The 17,734-nt window shown below is 51.1% G+C and overlaps 1 protein-coding gene and 1 long non-coding RNA gene across 2 annotated transcripts in view; one reads left to right on the forward strand and one right to left on the reverse strand.

Moving 5' to 3' along the window:
• Positions 1 to 5,988: 5,988 nt before the first annotated feature.
• The window catches only part of LOC140341479 (uncharacterized), a 53,181-nt gene continuing 41,435 nt past the window's right edge, over positions 5,989 to 17,734 (reverse strand). The window contains exon 3 of the long non-coding RNA XR_011922888.1: positions 5,989 to 6,215. This is a non-coding gene — a long non-coding RNA (uncharacterized lncRNA). The remainder of the gene's footprint in view (positions 6,216 to 17,734) is intronic.
• LOC140341477 (neurotrimin-like) overlaps positions 10,684 to 17,734 on the forward strand; it is a 261,202-nt gene continuing 254,151 nt past the window's right edge. Inside the window, exon 1 of the mRNA XM_072427279.1 lies at positions 10,684 to 10,814. Coding sequence (XP_072283380.1) covers positions 10,751 to 10,814 — 64 coding nt within the window. The 5' untranslated portion in view covers positions 10,684 to 10,750. The remainder of the gene's footprint in view (positions 10,815 to 17,734) is intronic.

Consider the following 17,734-nt stretch of genomic DNA (forward strand, 5'->3'; position numbering starts at 1 on the left):
TTGGATGTTGGGGGTAGAGTTGAGGTCCTTGTGTTAGGGGGTTAGGGGTACAGTTGGGGTGTTGGTGTTAGGGTTAGAGTTGGGGTGTCCGGGGTTAGGGGTTGAGTTGGGGTATTGGTGTTGGGGGTTAGGGGTAGAGTTGGGGTATTGGTGACGGGGGTTAGGGGTACAGTTGAGGTGTTGGTGTTAGGGTTAGAGTTGGGGTATTGGTGTTGTGGGTTAGGGGTGGAGTTCGGGTGTTTGGGGGTTAGGGGTAGAGATGGAATATTGGAGTCGGGGGTTAGGGGTAAAGTTGGGGTACTGGTGTTGGGGGTTAGAGGCATAGTTGGGGTATTGGGAGTCAGGGTTCATGTGCAGCTTGTTGGGTATTTGTGGCCCCGGCTGGGCGCCCCCTGGGGGTTGGTATGTTATCTATTCTTCTTGATGATGAAGTGTGAAGCGCAGACACAGAAGATTCAAGGCTGCTCGGCATTCTTTGGTGCAATCAGCTTCTCCGTGATTTGGTATCTGTGTTTGTCGGTTGGGGGGGTTATTTCCCCCTCTGTCAGGATGTAGAGGGTCTGCAGGTAATTGGGGGGCCCTGTCACCGCCCCCCCATCTCATGTTATTATATTATGTCATAAAGTGTCCCCCCGCTCATCTATCTGGAAATAATCATGAAAGATCATTTCCAGTGACAGTGATGTGAGTCTTGTATGGGGTTTCATTGTGTGGTAACAATGTGGGTGACGCCTTTCCTGCATATATATTGGGGTGTAAGCCCGGCCCCTTCTTCAGTCACAGCTTCTCATTGGTAGTTTGGTTGCAGTCTCTAGTCACCTCTCGTACCCTGTAGGCAGCCAGAGGTGATCTTTTGCCCCAGTGGGAGCTCCCTGGCAGCAGGTAGTAGTAAAGTTGAATAATGGGGCAGATATGAAGTGGGGGCACAGCATTCCAGTTCCTGTTACCCCTGGCATTCTATCAGTGGGGTCCCTGGGGAAGGTGGGGGCCCTGGACAATTACTTGGACTTGTAGGCAGATGCAATGAATAGCGGGGCTATGAGTGAATGTTGAGTGAATAAGGGGGGCAGCGATGCAGAGATGGCACCAGATTGGTGAGATTGGCACTTTGTAAGAAATGACATGGTGCCATGTCCAGGAGTTTAATCATTTCCTCAGGTGAAGGGGGTACATGGTGATTTCTGGGGGCGATCTGTCTAGTGCGGCACTGCAGCCAGATTAACCCCACCTGTGCCACGGCTAGCCGAAGCCAATGTGTTGCCATAGAAACAGAGCGGCGGGGTGGGGTGGCAGCCTTGCTTGCGTCTCTCTGAAGATCAGATCCTCCCCGAACAATTAATTCATCATCAGTTAAATTTTAATGCCAAACAATGATATCCAGCGAGCGAGGCGCCCGGCTGCTGAGGTTTTATCTGTGCTGCCGCCTTACAACGCGCTGCCCCACGGGGCTTGTTCTAAAGATGCGCCGCATGTAGAATGCGCGGCACGTCCACAATGCACAGCCAGGTTACAGCGAGAAAATCTGCTTCCAGCAGCATCCCCCATCCTCCTCTGCACGCTGCGTGTTCACACAGTGCAGGGACAGGGCAGCCGGAGCCCCTCTGCTGCATGTACATATATGTGTGTATGGGCAGTGCCCACTGTACCGCCTGTACATATATGTGTGTATGGGCAGTGCCCGCTGTACCCCCTGTACATATATGTGTGTATGGGCAGTGCCCGCTGTACCCCCCGTACATATATGTGTGTATGGGCAGTGCCCGCTGTACCTCCTGTACATATATGTGTGTATGGGCAGTGCCCACTGTACCGCCTGTACATATATGTGTGTATATGTGTGTATGGGCAGTGCCCGCTGTACTTCCTGTCCATATATGTGTGTATGGGCAGTGCCCACTGTACCACCTGTACATATATGTGTGTATGGGCAGTGCCCGCTGTACCTCCTGTACATATATGTGTGTATGGGCGGTGCCCGCTGTACCGCCTGTACATAAATGTGTGTATGGGCAGTGCCCACTGTACCAACTGTACATATATGTGTGTATGGGCAGTGCCCGCTGTACCTCCTGTCCATATATGTGTGTATGGGCAGTGCCCGCTGTACCGCCTGTACATATATGTGTGTGTGGGCAGTGCCCACTGTACCCCCTGTACATATATGTGTGTGTGGGCAGTGCCCCCTGTACCTCCTGTACATATATGTGTGTATGGGCAGTGCCCACTGTACCGCCTGTACATATATTGGGTAGTGGCCAGTGATCAGTGTTGGCTGCCAGTCATGTGACTCCATAGGACAGGGGAGGGCACGCCATTCCACCATTATGGGGGCACCCCGGTGACCTCACAGATACAATTCAGGGATTTGCAGAGTCATCAGGAAGTTTTGTTTCTGTGGATTTATCACCCACAGCAGCAATAAAATATCATCACAATGATTGCATCCAGCAGAGAAGAAGCCCAGAAATTATGGGGGAACTTAGAGCACCCCTGGTAATATTTGCATGGTAAAGAGAACCTGTCATCAGATTTTCTGGGTCCAGCAATGTGATAATTCCAGGTATGCCTGCAGTAATACCTCTCACAGAGGTCACATTACTCCCCCGTTTCTCCATGAAAGGACAGCACCATCTTTGTTCAGGCATCCACTGGGCTGAGATGTCACAGAGGTGACCCCATGGTGTGAATCCCGGGGGCTGTGCAGTCCTTGGCTGTGTTCACAAATCTTTGTCCTGAATTCCCCCCATTGGTGGGCGGGGGATGGCGGGCCTCACGCTAATTCAGGCCCAGGGACTGCCATGGCTTCCAGGTCTGCACAGGAAGTGGCAGCCTTTGAAGTCGGCGATAATCTTATTCCCAGATTTGTCTGCTATTAATTCAGGACGGGGACACTCGGCTAATAATTCACGGCTGTAAAATCGCAGCAATGAAACTCATCTTCACCCTAATACACAAGATAAATTTCCCTGAGCGCCGGCTGCAGATTAATGCCAATCGGTGAGCGGAGTGCCGGCACATTACCGCCACCATATAATGAACTTATAAATGAGAGGAAGATGTGATTATTGGATATTTATGTGTACAGAAGGATAGCACGGGCCGCCATATTGGAACCGGGGACACCGCCGCCCAGGACGCGTCCTCTGATAGTAATGCCGCCATATTGGATTCAGATACCGAAGTATAGATGAGCCGGCACCATTCCTGCAATGAAGGCCGATGGCATTACCACGCTGGTGATCCAAATGCCCGGTCATATAGAGACCCCATGGCAGGGTGAGCGACATTCTCCTCTCTGATTGGACAACACAAACTAATACACCCAGAATCATAAAATGATCACCGAATGAGGTGAAGCTCTGCTGATTTCAGCCATCCAATCACAAGCAGGAAAAATTCCCACTTACATGCAGATAACAAACTGATTTTTCACCAAAATAACAAAGCTGAGTGATAATTCCCCTGCAGAGAGATCACCGACTTTTCTGAGTGAACAGCTAGAACTCCTTTAGTAAATCCCCCCAATGTGACCACTCAGACTGCCCATTATCCTGCAATTCTGACAGCCAGGAACATGAGAATTGGCCCCTCTGCACCCCCCCGTCACCCCTGCATCCCCCAACATATCACCCCTGCACCCCATGAGATGTCACCCCTGCATCCCCCAACATATCACCCCTGCACTCCATGAAATGTCACCCCTGCATCCCCCAACATATCACCCCTGCACCCCATGACATGTCACCCCTGCATCCCCCAACATATCACCCCTGCACCCCATAACATGTCACCCCTGCATCCCCCAACATATCACCCCTGCATCCCATAACATGTCACCCCTGCATCCCCCGACATATGTCACCCCTGCACCCCATAACATGTCACCCCTGCATCCCCTGACATGTCACCCCTGCACCCCATGACATGTCACCCCTGCACCCCATAACATGCCACTCCTGCATCCCCCACCATGTCACCACTGCACCACATGACATATCACCCCTGCATTCCCCAAAATGCCACCCCTGCACCCCATAACATGTCACCCCTGCACCCCCCACATGTCACCCCTGCACCCCATACCATGTCACCTCTGAACCCCATGACATGTCACCCCTGCACCCCATGACATATCACCCCTGCATCCCCCGACATGTCACCCCTGCACCCAATAACATGCCACCCCTGCACCCAATGACATGTCACCCCTGCACCCCATGACATGTCACCCCTGCACCCCACAACATGTCACCCCTGCACCCCATGACATGTCACCCCTGCATCCCCCAACATGTCACCCCTTCACCCCCGACATGTCACCCCTGCGCCCCCCATGACATATCACCCCTGCACCTCCGACATGTCACCCCCTGAAATATCACCTCTGCATCCCCCAACATGTCACCCCTGCATCCCCCAACATATCACCCCTGTACCCCTGACATGTTACCCCCCGACACATCACCCCTGCACCCCCCGACATATTACCCCTGCACTACGTGTCACCCCTGCACATCCTCGATCACATGACACTCTTGAACCCCCCAATTACATGACACCGCTGCACCCCCCCCCCAGACATGTCATCCTTGCACCCCTTATGACATAACACCCCTGAACTCCCCACAGACATGACACCACTGCACCCCCCCAACGTGTCACCCCTGCACATCCTCGATCACATGACAACTTTGCACCCCCCCATCACATGTCATTACTACACCCCCCCACCCGACATATCATCCCTGTACCCCCCTGGCATGTCACCCTTGCACCCCCACATGACATGTCACCCCTGCACACCCCCAGCATTGTGTGATTTCTGGTGACTCCCATTTATTACAGATATAAAGATTTGGAGCTAGGAACTAACATCCAAAGGTAAATCAAAACGAAGAAACTGCTCCAGGAAACAAAAAGTACAATTCTAAATTCATACAGCAAGACCGACTCATTCAAGTCTGAACAATATTGTACAGGTAGGCTGTGCAGGTAGGTTGTACAGGTAAGTTGTACAAGTAAATTGTACAGGTAGGTTGTACAGGTAAGTTGTACAGGTAGGTTGTACAGGTAAGTTGTACAGGTAGGTTGTACAGGTAAGTTGTACAAGTAAATTGTACAGGTAGGTTGTGCAGGTAGGTGTGTGCGTGCAATATAAAATGTCATCCAACAACTTACCAGCTCTATACAGGAAGCTCAGACTTGAAATGGGTGAGATGAACCCTCACAGGTGAGAGATGCTGCAATCTCCGCGTCTTCCCCCAAATGTCAGCATCACACAGAGCCAATATTCCATTTCCCACTTGCTGGATCCTCATGTTCCAGAGTAGAAAAGTTAAATTATATAAAACACAGCACAAACTAAATGAAGCTCAAATATAAACCATGCGTGCAGGTACGTCAGTATTAGGCTCCGCCCACTGCGTTCCGCTAGTTTCCCACCTCCACTCTGATGTATCGGGAGACGTTTCCATGTTTGGTCCACACACAACACCATGCCTATAGAAATCTCCCTCTGCTGCTATAGATTTGCCACACCAATATTGCTTCTAGGAACAGAATATTATTAAATTAGTAGAGAGGAGAAGCTTCTGATTGCAGCACGAACAAGCCAAGAAGATTGCAGTGACCAATGAAATGACAGAACACAACGCTTCATCCAGCTCCCCCTCTCTATGGGATAGGGCCCCACCAGGCAATATGGCCACCTCTGTCACTACTGTGCTATGTAATAATGGGGGCATTTTGTTGTATTACCCCCGGGGACATCATTAGGGCAGGCAGGTGGGGTAACTACAGAGGCAATATGGAGTTGGGATTTTATTGTGAGTTCTGAGGAGGTGAATTTCAGACATAAAGAAATGACAAATTCTCTCTGTGAGGTGACCCCGACCCCCAATAATGCCCCCATATATTTAGCGCCGGCTTTGCGGGGAATGTAGGAGCCATCAGACGTCGCTGTGATTCTGCACAGGTCAGTGCTGCGGGGTGACTCCGTCCAGGGACTTCAGTCTACTTTTATCGGTTTCATCGGTGACAGATTGCGGCTGCCATTTGTTTATACAGCGGGCAGAGAGTCGGGGCGATGCCCCATCAACACCTTCACTGCTAGGACCGAGCCATCTTTATTCCGGCATCATCCAGGGCCCCCACACGGTGGCTCCGGGGGATCGGTGTCGGTGCAAGGTGTCACCTGATGAAGCCAATCAGAGTTCCTGAAAGGAAGAGAGTGGTGACCTATCAGTGTGATTCTATACTGGCAAACTTTGGTGAATGTCACATTCACTGCTTTATAAACACATAAACCTAAATCCCAAAGACAATAAAACCTCTCAGTAAATATTGTGATAAATCAAATTGTAGGAATCGTTTCTCTGTCGTGTCCCTATTGCTGAGGGCCCCCAATGCTGAGGGCCAATCATGGCAGCCCTGCCCCAGGGATCAGGGGAACCTGGGGGAGGGGCAGCTCAGCTGACACTACTTTCTATGTTACCATTAAGGAATGCAGCGTTGTCACCGCCCACAGCCCTCTGATTGGATGATAACAGACAGATCGCACGCAGCACATCTGATTGGCTGCCCCTCTCTGCCAGCAGCTGATACAATGCAGGTTGGGGTACTCATACTAGCTGTATGTAATAATTATTTCTATGGGCATTCATCACACCGGCCTCTTCTAGACATGGCGCATGCTGGGAAATCCATATCACACCAGTACTGTTGCCATGGTTGCAAGGCAGAGAATTTCCAGGGTTGTCTTAGCGCCGTCTTGCTCTGCGGATTGGTGGAGACGGATTTTAATTTGCTGCGCGTTCACTCAGAGAATTTCCCAGTGAAGTCAGAATTTTCCTCTCATTAATTTTGTTTCTGGGTTTTCTGACCTAAAGAAGAGCCCCAACTCCCCTCAAGTCATTCTGTGAGGGGGTGAGGGTGCGGGTTTACAGCAGATGAAGGTGAAGAGAATCATCAGAATTACAGATGTGCAGTAACCCATAGCAACCAGGGGAAGGATTCCTCTAATGTGAGCTCTGCAGGGGAGGGGCCTATACACAGGGGGAGGGGGATGGGTACAATGTGATGTCAATGTTGCCAGAATCTCCTTCCACCAATCACAGTCCGCTTCCTGTCCCCCCCCCCCGCCGGCCATCATTATTTGATATTTTTATGTTTTTGTTCCCATAAATAAAGTTCAAGCGATGCCCCAATCATTCCTCCCCCGAGGGGTCAGCAGCTTCCATCGTCTTACACAAGTTCAGGCTCACAGCCAATCAGAAGAGCAGCCAGGTGACTGACATTTCCAGGTCAGAAGGTCAGCAATCTGTGACCAATGAGATGTCAGCCAGAAGTCACATGATCCTTGCTGACCCCCCGCAGGTCCCCCCAGGAGGAGCTCCTCATTCCATTCTCTCATTACAGAGCGCGATGTTCATTTAATAACGGGAAGCGAGGATCACAGATGTACACTTTATGAGATTCTTTTAATGTGATTTTACATAATTTAATTTTAAAAGCTTTAAGTGTAACAAGATAATGAATAAATCTCCAGCCGGATGTGAGCGCAGACTCCACACAGGGAGACCATACATGTTCCGGGGATAATCTGCACCCCCGGGGCCCAATCCTACCACCCCCTGGATGAGCAGATTGTCAGGGGGAGTCATGTGACCTCTGTACAGACCTGGGAGTGTCACGCAGAGCATGAGATGTATGACAGGTCCACTGACAAGGCGGGGGTGGGTCTCTGAGGGCAGAGTCAGGTCATTGAAGGTGGGGGTGGGTCTCTGAGGGCGGGGGTGGGTCTCTGAGGGTGGAGGTGGGTCTCTGAGGGCGGAGGTGAGTCTCTGAGGGCAGAGTCAGGTCAATGAAGGTGGGGTGGGTCTGTGAGGGCAGAGTCAGGTCAATGAAGGTGGGGTGGGTCTGTGAGGGCGGGGGTGGGTCTCTGAGGGCAGAGGTGGGTCTCTGAAGGCGGGGGTGGGTTTCTGAGGGCAGAGTCAGGTCAATGAAGGTGGGGTGGGTCTGTGAGGGCAGAGTCAGGTCAATGAAGGTGGGGTGGGTCTGTGAGGGCGGAGGTGGGTCTGTGAGGGCGGGGGTGGGTCTCTGAGGGCAGAGGTGGGTCTCTGAAGGCGGGGGTGGGTCTCTGAGGGCAGAGTCAGGTCAATGAAGGTGGGGTGGGTCTGTGAGGGCAGGGGTGGGTCTCTGAGGGCGGGGGTGGGTCTCTGAGGGCAGAGTCAGGTCATTAAAGGTGGGGGTTGGTCTCTAAGGCGGGGGCGGTTCACTGAGTGCGGGGCCAGGTCACTGAGGGTGGGAGCAGGTTTCTGAGGGCCAGGCCAGGTCCCCAACTTTCAGACAACCCCCATCACCCCATTGTATATACAGAACATATTGCAACTCCCAGAACAACCAATCAGATTCATCTTTTCATTGCCCAACCCACATTAGAGAAATGTCAGCTTTATTCTGATTGGTTGGTCATTATAAACTCTGGAAGATCTGCTACGTCTGTGTTCTGGTGAATCTGCCGGCGGATGGGGCTGCCGATCGCCTTCTGATTATGGTGACAATGTGTCAGGTGAATCAGTCATTCACCTGCTGACACCTGTGATGTGCGGATGACCCCTCAGTCTGTCACTAGAAATTTATTGGATACGGAGAGGAATCCGCGGTAAGATCTCATGCCGCCCACCTGGGCCACAGCCGCCATTTTCCTCTCTGCTCTCCTCCCCCCCACAGAAATATCTTCAAAGGAGGAAAACTTCAGCCAAAGCTCACTCGGCACTTCAAGCCCGGCAAAGCAGCGAGAAAACGCAGGAACGCAGCGGACGCGGCTCCTCCGGGGGAATAAATCAAAATTCTGCCTAACTTTCATCGCTGAGTAAAGCAAAGTCACTCCCAGGGCTGTAGGGGCCGCCATCAAAGGACAAAATCCAATAAGAGGAAGATGAGAGGGCCAAACCCACCGGGGGCCCCACCCCTGCCATGGCATTTCCAGTTCTCACATCTGGGACTCGGCCTGGCACCACTTCCTGTAACTTTTCGGGGTCTCCGCATGGTGGCTGTGCAGCATTTTCCCCGCTTTGTGATCTGCTCCGCTCTCCTCGTGTTTTATGAGCCGGCACATTTTATTTTGATTTCACACAACGGAGAAATGCGATGAATTCTCACAATATCATTGGTGATAAATTCACATAAATCCCCCCCAGGGATCGCAGAATCATTTCCACCATTTACCAGAAATCCAAATTTATTCATCGGCTGCATATCAGGGACAACAAAGAGGACCTGTCACTGACATCACCCCATTATACAGAACACAGTCCAGTCACATGGCCTCTGGGAGCATTATGGGTGTTTTACAGCATTAAAGACTGCAGGCTGCTGGCAGAATTGCAGTAAAGGATCCCCATGATGCAATTATTGCGGCCGCCCCCCCATGCATGGCTGCAGATTTATAAAACACAATGCACATTGATCAGAAGGTTCCAATTTATCTGATAAAGTCGTCTGATCCTCCATCCCGAGCTCGGCAATGCCAGGAATGTGACGTCCTGCCTGCACAGATCCCAATACCCTGTCATGGGGGAATTAAGTGCCCCTGTGTGCCAGCGTGGGGCATCCTAGGGCCGGGCCCAGGGGTAGAAAGCAGGGTGAGGCTACAATGTGGGCCACTAAGGTAGGTCATTGCTCCGCTCACTGTCCCCCATAGAGAACAAACTGGTTCTGATTTTAGGGTTGGGCAAGCTGAGCAATTACCCCAGCCCCCCATCCCCCCTCCATTCCAGGGGGCTGGAATTCTGTGCTTTTGGGGCCCCCACTTTACATACATACCTGCAGAGACTGGTGTCATTATTCTGAAGGAGGGCAGACTGGGGATACGGCTCTTGTATAACATTCAGAGAACTATGAGATATACAGGACATGATCAGTGCCATGAAATTTCTATGGGGTTTTCACCCAAGATTCACCCAAACTTCTACCCAAAATGTACACCGATTACATCACATTGTTCGCTGTATTGGTATATCAGTAGCAGACATAGCTAACTCTGGGCCCGTATGGCATCTCTGAACACTTTGCTCCTCCCTATGCCCGCCCCTGCGGAGTCCCAGAGTCTGTAGATCAGACTTCCTTCACCTTTATAACTTGGGGGCCCCTCCTATAGTTCTTATATTAGTCAGTGCATTAGTGGGGTGGTCAGTGGGATGAATGTCATCCTTACAGATAAAACATCATTGGGGTCACTTACACTGGCGTGAGAGTCACAAACTGCTCCTCTGGAGGAGCCTGGCGGAGACACACTGTATATTAGGTGTACTCCCGGTGTATATTTGGTGTACCCCTGATGTATATTAGGTGTACTCCAGGTGTATATTTGGTGTACTCCAGGTGTATATTAGGTGTACTCCGTATATTAGGTGTACTCCCGGTGTATATTAGGTGTACTCCAGGTGTATATTCGGTGTACTCCAGGTGTATATTAGGTGTACTCCCGGTGTATATTCGATGTACTCCCTGTGTATATTAGGTGTGCTCCCGGTGTATATTAGGTGTACTCCCGGTGTATATTAGGTGTACTCCCGGTGTATATTCGGTGTCAGCGCTGCACCTCGCTCCCCTCTGCTCCCAGCTGTCAGTCTTCTCCCGCCGCAGCCAATCAGCGCGCAGTGGGCGGGGTCTGTGCGGCGCTGCGCTCTCTTCCATTCTCCTCTCCTGCAGATCGCTCGGATTTATCGGCTCTCCGGTTCCTGCGGACATGTTGCTGCATCCCTTCTCCTGGCTCATCCTCTGTGCCATGGCTGCCCTGTGCCTCCTGCAAGGTAGGTGCCCCCCCCGGGGTGATTGTAAGCTCTGCTACCCAGGCTGTATTGTGTGAGGGGGCAATAAACCCCATCCTACCCCGATCTATGAGGAAGGGGGATACAGGTCCAGACTGCTGATACCCCCCCCCCATGTATACTGGATGAGTGGGGGCAGTGTACCTACCTGAGGAGTCACTACCGACCGTCAGAGACCCGACCGATCTACGCACGATGTGTCTAATGTATCCGTGCGATGTCTGCAGTCTGCCAGCCCGAGGATCGGTCGGTAATAATGACACCGATATGATTGGCAGAGGTTACAGCCGCCTTGTAGTGCCGACCTATCACCGGCTGCACGACCACCTCTGTGAATGGGATGCCCCCCCCTCATTGCCCCATACCACCCATTGCCCTATACCCCCCCATTACCCTATACCCCCCTCATTACTCCATACCCCCCTCAGTACTCTATCCCCCCCCCTCATTGCCCTATACCCCCCCATTACCCTATACCCCCCTCATTACTCCATACCCCCCTCAGTACTCTATACCCCCCCCTCATTGCCCTATACCCCCCACTACCCTATACTCCCCCCATTACTCTATACCCCCTCCCATTACCCTATACCCCCCCATCCCAGGGATCTCCCCTCCCCATCACCCCACATCTGTCTGATTATTCCCCGTGTTTGAGCTCATTACACATCAATCTGTATTTGCAGTCTAAAGCCGGTGGGACATCATGGGGGGGGGGGGGGGCTGTGGTGGAATGTGGGGTAATTTTGTGTTGGGGGTGATGGGGGGAAGCTGTGTTGGGGTAATGTTATGCTGGCACAGGATTGGCTCAGGTGTGTAGTGGGAGTGATCCCCGGGGTTGTCCTCTCTGTATTGGGGGTTTTGGGGTCCCCTGTGATGAGGACCTGTCATGTCATGTTGGGGTGATAGCAAAATCTTCTCATTCTGCACCTCAGCTGTTGGGGTCAGAGGTCACCTGAAGGCTGACAGGTGCCTGACCTCTCGGGGTGCACACTAAGGAGCTGGGAGACAGCATGTTTGTGTTGATGGATCGTCCAATGAACATGACATGTGAACATGCTTTAGGAAACGCGCTGACATGTGAACATGCTATAGGGACACGCTGACATGGGAACATGCTATAGGGACACGCTGACATGTGAACATGCTATAGGAACGTGCTGACATGGGAACATGCTATAGGGACACGCTGACATGTGAACATGCTATAGGGACACGCTGACATGTGAACATGCTATAGGGACACGCTGACATGTGAACATGCTATAGGGACACGCTGACATGCTATAGGAACGTGCTGACATGTGAACATGCTATAGGAATGTGCTGACATGTGAACATGCTATAGGAACGTGCTGACATGTGAACATGCTATAGGGATGCGCTGACATGTGAACATGCTATGGGGATGCGCTGACATGTGAACATGCTATGGGGATGCGCTGACATGTGAACATGCTATAGGGACGCGCTGACATGTGAACATGCTATGGGGACGCGCTGACATGTGAACATGCTATAGGGACACGCTGACATGTAAACATGCTTTAGGAACCCGCTGACGTGAACATGCTAAAGGAACGCGCTGACATGTGAACATGCTATAGGAACGCGCTGATATTTCTCCATATGACTGTTCTGATTCTTCTACAAGCTCGGCCATGACAGGTTCTCTTAGTGGTTTGCAGTTGGTTTCTATTGGAGGATACGTTACCTGTGGACGTAGCTCGCTCATGCTGATTGGATGGAGGGGGAGCTCCACCCATTGGATGGTTTGTTGGTTTCCTTTTGCTGGGGGGATTCAGGGATTGACATGTTGATGGGGGTTAATTTCTCATGATTTGGGGGACCCCAGCTGGGGCAATACAAGGCCGGTTCAGGATGTGACTAATGATGTCATCAAACCAATGGTCGGTGACATACCAGCCTCATTCCCACCAATCAGATCACACAAAGGCACGTTGGTGGCACACATGGGCACTGGAGTTCTTCCCCCGTATTATAATGCTGTACCTGCAGGGAATCCCTCCGGGGTGATACTGTTGGTGAATGTTCAGAATATCAGATGTTAGGTGCCCCCTGCAGGCTGCCATGATAATGACACACCATAATGCACAGCATAGTAAATGTCCTGACTTCACTGGCTGCACACTTGTTCCAGAGACTCACTAAGCAGGGAAGCTTCAGGATGAGGATGAACCACAAACCTTACCGCCCCCTAGTGAACGCATTGCACCATGTACACAACGGGTGATTCACTCTGTTGCCTGGGGGGCAAACAAACCAAACACTGCGCTATTACCACAGTCACAGAAATTGGCAGATCTGACTGGTCTCAGCCAGTGTGGAGTTGGGGCCCCAGGTGTGGCCCTGCACAGTAATAGAGGGGACTGGTTAAGGGTCCCGGGGCCCCTTCACATGGGGGGTGGGGGTGCAACAAATGGAGTTTATGGATCTGTCAATCATGGGGTTGGTTTCACTACAGGACTGAAGACATGGTGAATGTTTGCTTGGGGGATATAGTGAAGCCACATTCACCCAATCACGCAGCCTCACCGGATTCACTCGCTACCGGTATTGGCATTCATGTAATTCCCCCTAAAAAAAGTTCTGCCACCAATGGGGGGTCCAGCAGAGTTGCCCCCATCCCCTGCCACCCCTGTATGCAGTGAGGGGGAGGAGTCAGCATTGGGGTATTACAGCCATAAAGGGGGCATCAGAACTCCGGATGATTCCTATTGGCTGCCGACATTCAGAAAATGCAAATAAAGCAATTATCAAAGCAAAGCGCAGTGCGGGGCCCGGGGCCACATGCTATGTCTGCTGTACATATATGAATTATTTACATCCGGTCGCAGCGCTCCCCGCAGGACGAGTCCGGGATTAATTAATGCTTTTAAGGTAAATTTAATAAAAATGTGATTTTTGGTATAATTGGCTGATTTACATATTTGATGTTCTGTGATTAATGTCGGGAAAACGGCGGCTGTTAGGAATCCCCCAGATGTACATTACCCACAATTACTCTGCAATCATCCCCGCGCCCCCCATTGTTCTCATATACAGACACATGGGGGGCCCATTCACAGCACCGCCCCCTGACAGCCAATCAGATTGCAGCAGCCCGTGTCACATGACCCTCAGTGGGGGGTATAACACATTTAGTTTGATTTGTGTCCTATCAGAGATTTCCCCTTTATTGCCCCGCAGAATGTACCCGCCTCCTAGGGGCCAGCATTGTCAATGCTTATAAATGTGCTGAGAAATCAGTGTTGGATGCATCCAGAGTTGACCTCCCGCTGACCTGCATCTGACCTGTTACCAGCAGGTTTTCTTATAGACTTCTATGGAAATCTCTCATCCCAGCTTTCACTTTGCTGCCTGGGAAGACATTAAGCATGCAGTCAGTGACGTCCTGGAGACTGACTCAGAATGTAAAGAAATGGACATATCAGCCCAGAAGCAATGATCTGTGGTTGCTATGGGTTACGGCGCGCTGCCTGCGGTGTAATTTCTGCAGACTGAGCGGTAGATCTTGTGCAGTGCATTAGGTGAACATACATTGACTGGGCTGTCACTATAACGAGCTGCCGCTAATTTATGGAGTCCATTCATCACTGTGTCATTCACCCTGGGGCGGTGAATCCGGTCACCGCGTGCCAAGAGCGACCTGTAACCCTTTCACTACCAGCCTAGTGATGTGATTGGAGGACAGCCCAGGAGGGGCGGAGTTAACCTGAAATATTGACCAACACCTCTGGAGATGGCATTAGGTGACTTCAGAAGGGCGACGTGCCAGACCTGGCGCATTATTCACCCAACATTGACACAAATATCATCTCAGAAAGCCGTTTCAGGTACGGCGCCCTCAGCTCCCTGGCGGCACAGCGGCCTCTTATTGATTGGCTCTGCGATTTCTGGATTTGTCATGGCAGCTCGGCATCGCAGTACAACCGAACAAGATTTATATTACCGAGAGGAAATCCCCCCATTGAGGGAGGGGCAGATACACAAACTACTGGGGGAAATCTCCCCATTGTGGGAGGGGCAGGGACACAAACTACTGGGGGAAATCTCCGCATTGTGGGAGGGGCAGGGACACAAACTACTGGGGGAAATCTCCCCATTGTGGGAGGGACAGAGACACAAACTACTGGGGGAAATCTCCCCATTGTGGGAGGGGCGAGGGGCAGAGACACAAACTACTGGGGGAAATCTCCCCATTGTGAGAGACATAGGATACGAAGAATCATTGTAAGCATGTTTCCAAGAAGTTATGTATATTATGAATTTGCCCCTTATATATGGCTGCTTGGTTGTCTGTGATTGGTGTGCAGCAGACTGAGGTCTGACAGCTGGGCCAGCATCCTGAATAATATATAAGTCCTCAGCTGTCAGAGATTTCCTGCTTCCTCCCTCATATTCACATTGTGAATCATTTCAGGGAGTCATATTAACCCCTCATTACCCAATCACAATCAGAATGCTTTGCTGATTCTTTCCCTTCACTTCCTGTATTCCCCTGAGAGCTGTATGAAGGTGACAACATCGGAGCAGATTTAACAGAACGTTGTCTCCTGATGGCTGTCACCAGAATGCTGATTTGGCTGATCATCAGAAGGGTGCTGCGTTCCCCTTAATATAGCAGAGATTTTTCGGAGGAATTGCTTTTCATTTGATGTCCCCTTTAAGTGAGACGAAATTGGAATTTTTATTGCTGCTTTGATATGTGAGGAGAGAAGATTTTCCCGTCAGGTATTTAATGAGAAAGTGTAATTATGTCGTCTGTAATCGCTATTCTATGGAAAATATTTACATCTCTGTGCGAGGGAATCTGCACATTCACTGCACATTCACCACCATCACAGTCCATTGGGGGTCTGGAAAATGTCTGACCGAGAGTAATGTGACACGATGGGCAGAATTACCCCACAGGGGGGGCATTATGGCGAAGGAACTGATGACACATCCAGGGGCAGATCTGGGGACAACTCGAGGGGCAGATCTGGGGACACCTCCAGGGGCAGATCTGGGGACACCTCCAGGGGCAGATCTAGGGGACACCTCCAGGGGCAGATCTGGGGACACCTCCAGGGGCAGATCTGGGGACACCTCCAGGGGCAGATCTAGGGGTCACCGCCAGGGGCAGATCTGGGGACACCTCTTAGGGGCAGACCTAGGGACACCTCCAGGGCCAGATCTGGGGACACCTCCAGGGTCAGATCTGGGGACACCTCCAGGGGCAGATCTGGGGACACCTCTTAGGGGCAGATCTGGAGACACCTCCAGGGGCAGATCTGAGGACACCTCCTGGGGGCAGATCAAGGGACACCTCCTGGGGGCAGATCAGGGGACACCTCCTGGGGGCAGATCTGGGGACCCCTTCTGGGGGCAGATCAGGGGACACCTCCTGGGGGCAGATCTGGGGACGCAGATCTGGGGACCCCTTCTGGGGGCAGATCAGGGGACACCTCCTGGGGGCAGATCTGGGGACCCCTTCTGGGGGCAGATCAGGGGACACCTCCATCTGGGGGCATACAAGAGGACCCCGGAAGCCATTTATCTCTGGTAGAAATGTTCCCACACAGCGCAGATCTCCTTTTAGTTTTTTATTACATGACACAATTGTATTTCTTTCTGGGTCATGTGACTGGGTGTATCTAGCAAATCATGTGACCCCAGGTTACCCGAACGTTTTGGTTAGGGATGGGGTGTCACTGGTTTGGAGATTTGGATTTCATAGAAATAAAGCCAGAGATTGTTTTTCCTTGGGGTTCAAACGATTGGCGGTGCTGTGCCCCTCACCTGCGTCTGTTCTAGGCGTGTGATGGTGCCACCTAGTGGTTCTGTCAGCACTGAGGCCCCCTAAATTATCATTGGCCACAATTTACCCTAAAACTACCCTAATATTCTCACTCAAGTGGGAGAAGGGGGGAGATGGGGCGGAGGAATAGGGGAAGGAAAGGCGGAGTTGGGGCAGAAGTAGGGGGGAGTGGTGGCAAGGAAGGGGGGACTGGTGGCACCGGGTGCCAGATTCCTTCTACAGGACCGAGCTATAAAAGTTCAGAGTAACGTTTTTTAATCATGGGAAATATCGATCAGGTTGGTTTCACCAATCAATCTGCTCTGGGCACAGGGCCATATTTTCATAGAAATAATCCGGCCAAATTTTACAGAGAAATTTCTGTGCTTTATAAAGACTTTATTCTGTTTTATTCTCATTGTCACCCAATCGCTGAATTCTCACCAAATCTTTTTATATATAATAATCCCTGGTGATCCTGCCATGAAGGTCCTTGTTTAGGCAGTTCTTGTTATAGAGTGACAACCCTGTGTCCCTGTCTTCCTGTTCCTGCATTGTCACCCTGCATTATATGATCTGCTGTTGTCACCATCAGGAGACCCCCTGGGGAATGTAGACGGGCAGAGAGTATAGATCGCTATAATGGGTGACACCACAGCCTGTGATATCCGGGGCTTTCAGGGAACACACATCCCCTTACAGCTTCCAATTTCCTCGCTGTATTTTCAGTTGATCTCTTCTGTTTCCCCATTTCATTGAGCTGATTTACGGAAGGAATCGATCACTTAGCACTGGAAATATCACTTAGCTAAGTGAATGAGGCGAAACTCTGCTGTCATCCATTCATGTGCGAGGAAAAACGGCTTCTTCACATTTCCTGGCAGGCGATTGGGTAATGTTTGCAAAGTGAATTATCACAACATTCACCAAGCTGAGTGAATAATTCCTTGGCACAGCCCAAATTCCTGCAGTAAATCCGCTTCCATAATCAGAAATTCTCTGTTGTAAAATTCTCCTATGGAGGTGAATAATATTCTCCCCTCTGGTGGGATCCTCGTCCTCGGGTTTCCATGGATGATTTCCCTAAGCAGAGGAGGAA

This window comes from Pyxicephalus adspersus, chromosome 11 (assembly GCF_032062135.1).
Source record: "Pyxicephalus adspersus chromosome 11, UCB_Pads_2.0, whole genome shotgun sequence".
Taxonomy (NCBI): Eukaryota; Metazoa; Chordata; class Amphibia; order Anura; family Pyxicephalidae; genus Pyxicephalus; species Pyxicephalus adspersus.